This window comes from Adiantum capillus-veneris, chromosome 26 (genome assembly GCF_014529385.1).
Source record: "Adiantum capillus-veneris isolate H3 chromosome 26, ASM1452938v2, whole genome shotgun sequence".
In the NCBI taxonomy this organism is placed as follows: domain Eukaryota; kingdom Viridiplantae; phylum Streptophyta; class Polypodiopsida; order Polypodiales; family Pteridaceae; genus Adiantum; species Adiantum capillus-veneris.
The window spans coordinates 37,667,133-37,679,248 of NC_140956.1; the positions used below are offsets into that span (position 1 = coordinate 37,667,133).

General features: G+C 43.0%; 1 protein-coding gene across 1 annotated transcript; it reads right to left on the bottom strand.

Moving 5' to 3' along the window:
• Positions 1–442: 442 nt before the first annotated feature.
• LOC147423278 (11S globulin seed storage protein 2-like) lies at positions 443–2,462 on the bottom strand. The gene is made up of 5 exons (XM_086502179.1): positions 2,014–2,462; positions 1,724–1,923; positions 1,261–1,611; positions 951–1,168; positions 443–868 (listed from the first exon to the last, which is right to left on the bottom strand). Exons 1-5 carry the CDS (start codon positions 2,369–2,371, stop codon positions 646–648), a joined length of 1,350 nt encoding a protein of 449 aa, XP_086358305.1. The 5' UTR covers positions 2,372–2,462; the 3' UTR covers positions 443–645.
• Positions 2,463–12,116: the final 9,654 nt, after the last annotated feature.

Genomic DNA, 12,116 nt, shown 5'->3' on the forward strand with positions numbered 1-12,116 from the left:
CTGCCCCCAATCGTACCTCATAACGTTGTAATTGATCCAACATGAGGGCTCCAATCCTCGAAGCTTCGAGGACTCCTGTCGGTGCTGCAAACTATGGAGAGTAATGGAGCTATGAGGGCTCCAAAAACAATTCACCCACCCTCTCATGGATAGCTGTATAGTGATTAGTAAAGCTATGAGCAGCCACACAAGAAATTTAGAAATTGCTGGGGGGCCGGCGGTCCCCTGCCCCCAATTGTACCTAGCTAGGTATGCGGTGCCTCCCTCACAAAAGCTCATGATGTGCCATAACCACTCTATGCTAATCACCTCTTTTCCACGAGACCTACTTTGTTTACTGCTTTCCTTAATCTACTCCCTGGAAATTTGCCTACAAGAATGAACACATAAAAGGACTAAAAGGACGAACTACCTTGGCACCTCAACCATCTCAAACTCCTAATTGAAAGAAAAATGCCATTCTAATTACAAAGAGGTGGAAACTTTTTATGTTTTCTTAGATCTTAGTACAGGTTGCTCCTCCACTATCATTGGGACTTATTGCTTTCACTGAAGACAACAGACCATTGTCCCGAAGAGACATTGAACTATTTGAAGTGTTCATCTGCCCAAGACAGGACTGCTTGCAGTAGTGAAGGGCTGTCTTCATAGCTCTTTTCTTCTTTGATGGGTGCAGCTTTGATGGCAGTCATTCGAGTCGCGCTCCCTATTGCCCCGTTTACACCCTGGCAAAATCACTTCATGCTCCGTACGGCGCCTTCGGATGTCCATCTCCTTCTCCAATTCAATACCAAAGGCCTCGGCCACTACCTGTGCCGGAATTCTCTTGTACACCGAGTTTGCTCCCGCAAAATATGACTTAACAGGACTGCAAAAAATTTCAATCGTTCAATACCATAATACAGAGCCTTATGCACAGATGTAAAGACAGCTGGAGGATTTCGACATACTTATCGCAAGTCAATATCTTGATTATGTCCAGCCCATCGTTACCAGCTATAATCGTGGACGGGAAGAACTTGGGTACAACAATCACATCATTTTCTTTCAAGTCTGTGTGTAGAAGCTGGTCACCGTCGCTGCTAGCTACTTCGATTCTCCCATTTCCCCGTAGAATGCGGACAATCTGATGTGCATTAGATGACCATAATGGAGCTGCCATTGCTTCCTATCACATACAAAACAGGCCAATTCATCAATTTCACTAAAAATGCATCAAGGACTCTGTTTAACATGGAACAAATGTCCGTGAGAAACAACCGGCTCTAGGTTCACTCGTACGGCGCTAAGACCGACATGCGCGAGCACCGGCAACTTGTTTCGTGTCACCATGCTCAGCCATCCACCATGTTTTACCATTAAGTCCGCCTTGCTGCATTTTGTACTGAAGGTGAATTCAGCTCCTGCACCATTCTCATGATGTCGCCTCTCCTCCGGAAATGGCAACTTGATTTTATGGCGGGTCTTTGTGATCACCACTTCCTTTTGGCTTGTCAGGAGCTTGCGCACAGTCGATTTGTCCACATCTAAAGCTCGAGCTATGGTGTCCTCGGAGAAGCCATGCCATACACCACTAAACTCTCTCTTCTTTGCACCAGAGAGGAAGAAGGGCTGAAGCCATGAGCATTATGACTTAGCAGACTAGAATGACGCGTCTCAAGTGCAACCAAAGAACCATGCATAGCAATGAATACAGAGCTGCCAAATATGCGGTGCATCATACCTTCACCGATACTCCTGGATTGGTGGCTTTTGAGATATCTGCGACACACATGACGCGTTGATCCTCCTTTCCATCATTGTACAGCCAGATTACAACACCCTGCGGCACAGCCACAACATCTCCTGCACTAACTCGCCGCACATAGAACTTCTGTTGAAAGTCTCCTTGGAAAGGATATGCAATACCGAGCATGCCACATCCTACATGCACAGAGAGAGAAGAAGAAAGTTTTAGTCACATTTATTTGCGGCATTGCCATGGAGGCGCCACATAGAATAGATGTATCAGACCTTGCATGATGTACGCAATTGATGGGGCGTCGATGTATTTGGGAATGGCAAGCCCATTCTCTTTGAGTGTTGTCTCGCATATGTCTACCTGAGTGCATTGCAGGATGTCCGACTCTGATGGGCGCCAACCGCGAATGCTACCACGATCTATTCGTATGATCTCTTGAGGCTTTTCCAGTTGCAAGCGACCATGTTCACGGAGGAGTGTGCAAGACTGTTGTTGATAAAACGCAGGCAGTGCAAGAGCTCGCAGACTAACAGAGAACCCAAAACCTATGAGGAAGAAAAGACACAGTTCAAAATTTGAGGAAGCCATGGTTGCAGCTCTGCTAAGGTGGCAGCTACTGATCATTGCCATGGCTCACTATATGTATATGCCAGTTCGTGCCCACGCATGCTTGTTATTCTTATCAAGAGGTAGCCATACTTTTGCCATTCTGTAGTCCTCACTCTGCAATTTCTCATGTGTTTGTTGCTCCCGCAATACTAAATTCATACACAGCTACTCGGGGGTGAGTTCACACCCACCACGCTACACCAAGCACCACTAACCCAACTTCAAAACCCACAAACATTAGCTCAGCCATTTGAACGTGTGTATCTGTGAGTTGTGGGGGAGTATGGGTTCACATGAACGACAACCACATATGAACCCAACGATGCTTGTAGTCGACACTCTAACAAATAAACATAGATGTAGTGGTCTAGCCACTTAGGTGTGTGTGTGTGTGTGTGTGTGTGTGTGTGTGTGTGTGTGTGTGAGAGAGAGAGAGAGAGAGGCCACATAGCAGAAGACTTCGGGTGGCATTTCTGCAAGGTAGTTTGCGAGATCTACGCATTAGAGGGGTGATGGATACGCCAAGGATATGTGTGTGTGTGTGCGCGCGCACGCACGTGTAAGAGCATGAGAGAGAGAGAGAGAGAGAGAGAGAGAGAGAGAGAGAGAGAGAGAGAGAGAGAGTTGTGCACCCCTAGCTTGGCTGCACTATGGAGGGGCTTGACCATCAAGCACCCTAGTCATCGCTAAAGAACAAGCATTGCTCTATCTCTCAATGCCTACATCCTTGAGCCTTAAGTATTAAGAGGAGAGGCTCTAGAGAGATGATACATGCATAGATATGGCTTTATGCCTACGATGGAAACTGCTTTCTGGGTGTTTAAACTCCCAAAACTAGGTCTCATTGTAAGGCAACAACATGTGAGATTGTCACCAAATTGAAATTTTGACAAATTTAAATTACTCAAAAAATAATACAATTCCATTTTGATCACTTACTGATATTTTAAAGTGATCAAAATGAAAATTTAATGCTCGATGAATAATTTTCTCTCTCTAGCCTAGAGAGAAAAAATGTTCGTATCTGACCTAAAACAAGCTGCGGAGTAAGCGGAATTGATACGTCCAAGGCCCAAAGAATAAAAGAAGCCTAGGAACATTTACAAGCCACTAAGATTCGGTTAAAGGTTTTAGAAAAAAATTCAACAACAAAACAACCTAAAAATGACCCAGAGATGACATATTATCGTTTAAGTCATGTAAGCATGATTACTTACTTATCTTCCTATTCCAAACACTCTCCCTTTCCATAGGGCTACTCGATTTGAGTAATTTGTTACCATATACATGTGGTAGTGATGTGTGTGAACACACTAGGACCGTCCGGGCATTTTTCTCTCCTTAGGAGGTTTTTTCCCCCGTGCATTGTATATACGCCCATCACTCTAGGGCTATCTATCTTTCCATTGCACACTAAGTAATACACTCTCTATTGTGTGCCTTGAGCTTCCTTCGTCTTCTCCAAGTTGTGTGTGTCTCTCTGCAACCCTAATTCCAACAATTGGTATCAAAGCAGGTTGCGTCCTCCCGAGGCTTAGTCGCCAACTGTTTTAGTACACGCCTGCTCACCTTCTTTGATTTCAGTGAGCTCAGATTTCTGATTCGGGCTCATTTCGACCTCCGTTTCCACTACAGGCAGGTCTGCACAGGCAATTTCGTCATTTTGTGCAGAAATTCTGTCAGTGCCGTTTTTTGCATAACAGTGCCTTATAGTCTTCTACGGTTTGTGCTATATAGCACGTGTTGTTCCCGCTCCATTTCTCCTATTTTTGGGCAATTATCACATCAGGTGCAGCATTTACCATGGCTGATGACAACAACACAGATGTGTTCAAGATGTTTGCTGCTGAGGACAGGTTGGATGGGGACAATTACCCTATGTGGGCTTATATGATGCAACACGTTCTTGTGTCAAAGGGCGTCTGGAATATTGTGCAGGGCATTGATGTATGTTCTGGTTCTGAGGATGTAGGCGATGTTGAGGATGTTGTAGGTCTTGCTGCAAGGATTGCTGCAGATAGAGTTATTTTGCCTACGACAGAACAAGCTCGTTGGGATGTTAAGCATGCGCAGGCTCATGCATTGATTGCGTTGTCTGTGAAGCGCACCATTGTTCCTCACATCCGTTCAGCAAAATCTGCAAAACAGGCTTGGGATATATTGGATGGTCTTTATGCAAGTCGCAATGAGGCTAAAATTGCTTTGTTGCGTAAAGAGCTGGAGTCGAAGATTATGCATGAGGAAGATGATATGGACACTTTCCTTGCTAGTGTCAAGGATATCAATGAGCAACTTATTTCTGCAGGTCAAGTCATTTCAGACAGTTCCCTTGTGCAGACTGTTCTTGATGCCTTACCAGATTCTTACCAGACTTTTGCTAGTACTTGGAGACTTATGACCCAAGGAATCTAGAAGTTGTCAAGTTTGATGCATTATGCACATTGTTGTTGCAAGAGTCACTTTCCAGAAAAAACAGGACTAGACAGCATGCAGTTGAACATGCTTTTATTGCTTCTCAAAGAAAGGGTGGTAACAGCAATGCAACCACTTCTTATGGTTCTGCTGCGAGTGGCAAAACTTCTGTTTCTAATGCTTCTGCTGGCAGCACTTCGTCTGGCAATTTTGGTGATAAGGGCAAAAAGAAGACGCGTTGCCATTATTGTAAAGCTAATGATCACTTGATCAAGTCGTGTCCTAAGTTGAAGGCCAAAGAGGCTAAGAAGAAAGAGGGTGGTTCCACTGCAATGCTGGTTCCACTACAAATGCAGCCATTGTTGAGTCTTCTGTGAAAGGAGACTGTGATGCTGATGTTGATGCAGAATGGGCTTTTAGTGCAGAGTGCACTTACAATCCTCTTGTCCATGATGCATGCTTGTCAGTTGCTGTAGATTCACATGTGTGGTATTTCGACAGTGGTGCTACAAAGCACATTACCTCACATCGTGAATTGTTCACCTCTCTCGAGTCTGTCCCTCATGGGAATTCAGTCACTTGTGCCAACAATGCCTCTTATCCAGTTCAGGGAGTTGGAAAGATTGTGCTTACTGCTGCTAATGGCAATTCTTTCACACTTGTTGATGCACTTTATGTACCTGGGATCAAGAAGAATCTCTTGTTTGTATCCGCACTTGCTAGACTTGGACTTGTAGTCAAATTTGTGGATGAGAGATGTACAGTTCATGATCTCAGTTTTGGTGATGAAATTGTTGCATCTGGCCTTTTGTGACGTGGGCTGTATAAGCTCACTTTGTATGACAAGTGTGGACAAAATTTTGCAAATGCTGTTGCAGATTCAAGGGCTATTTCAGAGGCAAAACTTTGGCATGCACGTTTTGGTCATCTGATTTTGCCACTTTGCTGCATTTGCACTGCGTTTGCAGAAATATGATATGGTTGCTTCTTTGCCACCTCTTGAAGCACCTGTCAAACATGTTTGTGAAGGCTGTATTTTGGGTAAGATGCAGCGTTCTAAGTTTCCAAAGGATGGTTCAGTTCGGGCCATATGCAGATTGTAGCTTGTGCATAGTGATGTTTGTGGGCCCATGCAAACTCCGTCCTTGGGCAATTACCTTACTTCGTGACTTTCATTGATGATTACTCCCTGCATGCATGGGTATTTCCGCTTAAAGCGAAGTCCGAAGTTTTTATGTGCTTCAAACAATTTCTGGCTATGGCTGAAAATGTCTCGAAATGTACTATGGGCACCCTTCGTTCCGATCGAGGGAGGGATTATATGTCTCATGAATTTAATGCATTCCTCGCTAGTCGTGGGATAAAACACCAATGTATAGTTCCTTATACACCTCAGCAAAATGGTGTTGCTGAGAGGAAAAACAGGTCACTTACGGAAATGGCAGGATGTATGGTCAAAAGTCAAGCATTCTTTTTGGCTTGAGACCATCATGTGTGCCACTTATGTACTTAACAGGTGTCCTACGAAAGCTTTGCAGTCTATTACTCCATATGAAGCATGGCATGATAGAAAGCCTTCTATTGAGCACATGCATGTTTTTGGCTGTTTGGCATATGCTTTGGTGCCACAAACACAACGCAGAAAATTGGATGATAAGGCTGTCAAATGTATTTTTTGTTGGTTATAGTGCTGAAAGCAAAGGTTACAGGTTGTATCATCCGCAAACAAAATGTATTCTGGTTTCACGGGATGTAGTGTTTGTGGAAGATTCTGTTCAGCCCTTGCTGTCATGTACTAGAGACAGTAATGTCACAGGACATTTATGACACTTTGTTGCCTCTTTTCAGTGGTGAAAATACGAATGTAATTTCCAATGAGGCAAATGTATAGAGTGGAGCGAGTGGTTCAAGGTCCAGATCCCGTTACGGCCCGGGTTTTGCATGATCTTGCTGGTCAGTTGTAGAAATTAAGAATTAACATAATGAATAGAAACCAAAGAGAATAGCGGTCATCTGGGAGAGGTAGGGGACGAAGGCTACAAGGCAAATGCTACAATTGTGATGAAGAGGGTCACTACACCCCTGATTATCCTGAACCACCAAGAGAGAGAGGAGGGATATCCCCTTATATGGACATGGTCGAGGGAGAATAGAAGAAAATCATCAAGAGTGGGTACTAGAAGCACCACTGCCGCAACAACAACCACAATCGTTTCCTGGAAATGGAGAAGGTAGAGCTATCAACATCAGTACCCTTGAGCATCAAGATGTGGATGTTTTGGCCAATAAGAGAGCTAGGCATGATATGGAGAAAGAGACAGAAGAAGAGAGGGAAACAAGAGCAAGGAAAGGAAAGGCTAAGGTAGAAGACAAAACTAGAGAGTAGCAAGAGGCGATGAAGAAGGAAACTAGGTCCAAAGGACTACCCCCTTGGCCAAGGTGTTGAAGGCTACGATATTGTCGATGACATACAAAATCAAAAGGCAAATATATCTTATGGTCAGTTGGTGGCTTTGAACGCTGAATTGAGGAGGCAGTGGACCAAGTGTGTGAGTACGCGACTTCCTTCCAAAAAGGAAAAGCATCAAAGCATGGTGTCATCCTTGACATTAGGTGAAATTTGGACTCACAAAGGGGCCCTTTAAGGAGTTTGACTTTACCTCTCTCTACCAAAATGGGCACATGGATAAATTTTTGCAAATAAACTCCAAAGTTGGTGGAGGTTTGACAGTTAGAATTTCCTCTTCAAGCTCTATCTACTGATATATAGCACGCCATGATATTCCTCATATTTTAGAAGATTCTTTTTTTGATTCACCTATGATGTGACAACTCTATCAAAATCTAGGTGAATCAAAAAAAGAATCTTCTAAAATATGAGGAATCTCATGGCGTGCTATATATCAGTAGATAGAGCTTGAAGAGGACATTCTAACTGTCAAACCTCTGCCAGCTTTGGAGTTTGTTTGAAAAAATTTATCCATGCACCCTTTTTGGTAGAGAGAGGTAAAGTCAAATTGCTTAAAGGGCCCCTTTGTGAGTCTAAATTTCACCTAATGGGGTTGGTCACCCAATAGATATGGTGCCAATAGTTGAAGCTATGTTGGGAAAGAAGACAGAAGTGCAAGCATATGTGGATCATGGTGCCCAAGTGTGTGTCATGACCGAGGCTATCATGAAGGAAGCAGGTGTCAAGATGTCAACGAATGCTTCAATCTGTATAAGGATGGCCAACCACAAAAAGGCAAGGTGTCTTGGGATAGCTGAAGATGTGAAGATAAAAGTCTTGGGGATTGAGTGCTTAGTTGATTGCTATGTGATGCAAGTGGGTGAAAATGCTTATACGATCATTTTAGGGAGGCCATGGCTTATAACCCTTGGTGCTAAGCAGGATTGGGGCACGGGCTTGATCACCATCCCCAACCAAGAGAAATGAAGGACCATTGTCTACAACATGAAAACACACGAGAGCCATACACAACCCCTATCAGAGATGCAAGATACGGATTCGATAGAAACTACGTCATACCATAGTCACATTGGTTCATCTACATCATCGGAAGAAAGTATAGAGGAAGGCTTGATGCAATTATGTCCTGACCTATTTGGGATAAGTGTTGAAAAGGAAGAATCAATGCATGATGTGAAGGTCAAGGAGGAGAAGAATAATACAAAAGCAATTGTAGAGCCTGCCAAAGTGAACGCAAGGAGCATGCTAGGAGAGGACCTGACAGAGATAAAAAAGAAGGAGTATGAAAACATGTTTACAGAGTTTCCAAAGCTATTCGCCACTGAAAATACAGAGTTTCCAGGAGCTAAAAGAGGTCGAGCATAGAATCAATCTAAAAGAAGGTGCCAAGCCAAAGGTTCAAAAGCTTAGGAGGTTGCGGGTCATTCATGAGAGGGCACTTCGTGAAGAGGTGACGAAGCTTTTGAAAGTAGATTTCATCTTCCAAGTGGAGGAGTTCGAATGGGTCTCTCCAGTTGTTATTGTGCCCAAGAAGAACGGAAGATTTAGGACGTGTGTTGATTTCAAACCTTTAAATTCTGCCACAAAAAAGAATCATTATCCACTACCCTTCCTAGATGAAATCCTCAATTAGGTTGCAGGCCATGAACGTTACTCAATCATGGATGGATTTTTTTGTCTACTTTTAGATCTTGATAGTGATTGAAGATCAATTGAAGACAACCTTCATTACTCTTTGGGATTGTTTTGCCTACAAAAGAATGCCTTTTGGGCTGGTTAATGCATATGCTACCTTCCAAGGATGGATGAATAGAGTGTTTGGTCCCTACTTGGGTAAGTTCATTTGAGTTTTCATGGATGACATTGGATATTATAGCTCCAGGGTCACACATTTGGAGAAGCTGAGATTGAATTTTGAAAGGCTTCAACAAGAGGGTGGACAACTTAACCCAAAGAAGTGTAAGTTTGCTCATGCCAGAGTCCATTTTCTAGGACGTGGTTTCTCAAAATCAAATAGAAGCCGATCCAGAGAAAGTTAAGACATTGTTGCTTATGGATCCACCCAGCAACACAAAGGATCTGGCATCATTTGTGCATAATCTCAAGTACTTGTCACATTTTTTTTGGATGCTATGTCAGTATGTGTATCCTCTCCAGAAATTGAGTCAAAGAGCCCAAGGGTTTGAGTGAAATGAAGACATGCAACATGCTTTTGATGGTATCAAGGAGGTAATGTGTGCTTTACCAACAGTGAGTCCTCTCGACTTGCAATCAATTTTCTATGTATCTATTAGTGTGGGGCCAATAGCTTTTGGATCGGTTCTCTTACAAAAGCAGGGAAGGAACTTCAAGCCAGTCTATTTTGAGAGCAAGATGAAGCATGTAAGCGAGTTCTCCTACACAAAAAGAAAACAGTGGTTCTTTGCCTTGGTTCTTGCTTGTCGCAGGTTCAAAACCTATCTGTTGCCCAAAAGTTCTATGTGCTTAACACATCAAACCTTTTGCCGGATGTAGTACAACAATTGAGGCCTAGCAAGCACACCTTAAAGTGGACTTTGGAGCTTCAAGAGTATGGGTTTGAGTTTAAAGTGGACCATTCTGTTAAAGCTCACTTGGTGGACATAGTGGTACTAAGGGAGGGGAGCTTCCATCTTACCCAAGGGTTGACAAGGATGATCATGAAGAGGAAGTAGATATTACAGATGCGTATACAATGATGTTTGATAGTGCATACAGGAAAGTTCTGCAAAAGGCAAGTGGTGGGGTGGTCATTAAGAACCCAAAAGGCAATGTAATATTTTCTAGAGCTTACGATCTTGATGAAGCTGAAAGTAACAATGTGGCCGAGTATCTCACGCTTTTCCTTGGGTTGAAGTAGTTTGTTGAGTTTGGATTGAAGAGGGTCATAGGGGATGCATGCTAGTCATGAATCAATTGCTTGGTTTGTGGAATGTTAAGAAAGACAATTTGAAGAAGTGGTTCTATGGCATCAAGAAGCTTTTGCATGAGTTTGAGAAGATACATTTTAAGCATGTTCCTCGAGAGCAGAATAAAGAAGCTGATGAGTTGGCTAGGGACAAGTTGGATGCCTTGGTAGATCCTTTAAAGGTCAAGGAAGCCTTGCATGCACGAAGGGAATCAAGATGTAGAAGTATTTCTTGGTAAGGGGAAATGTCCAAAGGGCATGTCAAAGGTTCGATGTAAGACAATATTTGCAAAAGCAAGAAACAACACATTTGTAGGTGAGCATCTCATGCCTGGCAAGGATAGCATTTTGAGAAAAGTGTTGTACAAAGAAGAGATAGGCTTGATTTTGGTGCACTCCCATGAAGAAACGGGCCATCAAGGCAAGGATCGGGCTGTCTTTTGTATTTTGAGAGCAGGTTATTGTTGGCCCTCTATGATGAGAGATGCTTATTTTCGATGCAAGTCATGCCATGAATGGCAAGTGTTTGCAAATCAAAAGCTTTTGGCTGAGCCTCAAAAAGCTATAATGTCTTTTGATGCATTTGCAAAATGGGGCGTGTGAAGGAGTACGAGCGGAAGTGCGACGCGAGAGAGAGTGTGAGAAGAAGAGCATGACGATATGGTGAACTCGCTCTACTGTAATGTGTAGAGCATAGTGAGTTCTTATTAGGTTTTAACAAAAAAATATGTGTACATACCTGGCGGCCCGCCCACTTACCTGGGCGACCACATTGGGCTTTATACCCCAACAACCTCCCACTTAAAGTCCAATGTGGTACTTTAAGTGTGAGAGAAGCTACTATACAAGCTAATATACAAGAGATGTAAAGAAGTGATGTACTACCCTACACCTAACTGCTTGCGAAAATGCGCAAAGCTCTCTGAGGGAAGTCCTTTTGTAAGCAGATCAGCAGGATTTTCTGTGGTGTGAACTTTGACAAGCTGAAATTGCTTATCCTCGAGCATTTCCCTGATGAAATGATACTTCACATCCACATGCTTTGTCTTTGAGTGATAAACTGGATTGCGAGCCAATTGTATAGCACTTTGACTATCACAATATAACACAGACATCTCTTCTTTGATTCCCAAATCTGTTACTAGTCGATTAAGCCAAATTGATTCTTTGCATGCCTCTGATGCTGCAACATATTCAGCCTCTGTAGTAGACTGAGTAACACAATCTTGTAATCTAGAACGCCATGATACTGCTCCACCAGCCAATGTAAAGACATACCCTGACGTAGACCTTCGGTTGTCTAAGTCACCTGCATAATCTGAGTCTGTAAAACCCTTTACACTTAGCTCCTGACTCTCATAGCATATACGCATACTCTTTGTAGCTTTCAGGTATCTCAATATTCCTTTCACTGCCTCCCAATGTTTCTTGCCTGGGTTTGACATGTATCGACTTACTACTCCCACTGCAAATGCAATGTCTGGGCGAGTAGCAATCATTGCATACATCAAACTACCCACTGCAGACGCATATGGAATCTTATCCATTTCAGCCTGTTCTTCCTCAGACACAGGACAATCTTGTTTGCTAAGTTTCACATATGGTGGCAATGGAACACTCAATGCCTTTCCCTTCTCCATATTGAAACGTTGCAAAACCTTGTCAATATACTCTGTTTGAGATAACCAAATCAACTTTTTTGATCTATCTCTCTTAATGCGCATACCAAGTATATGACTTGCCTCACCCATGTCTTTCATGTCAAATGATTTTGCCATCTTTGACTTCAAAGCTGAAATTTCTTCCAAGTGCTTGCCAGCAATCAACATGTCATCCACATACAAAATAAGGATCAACCAACTGCCATCCTTAGCCTTCTTTGTATATAGACAGTGATCGAACTCACTATGTTTGTAGCCTTGAGAAAGCATAAACTTGTGGAACTTATGGTACCATGC

Coding starts and splice junctions, on each gene's coding strand:
- LOC147423278 (XM_086502179.1), bottom strand. CDS start 2,371: ATGGCAATGATCAGTAGCTGCCACCTTAGCAGAGCTGCAACCATGGCT. Junction 1,924..2,013: donor AATTGCGTACATCATGCAAG/GTCTGATACATC, acceptor CTGTGCATGTAG/GATGTGGCATGCTCGGTATT. Junction 1,169..1,260: donor TACGAGTGAACCTAGAGCCG/GTTGTTTCTCAC, acceptor TGTATGTGATAG/GAAGCAATGGCAGCTCCATT.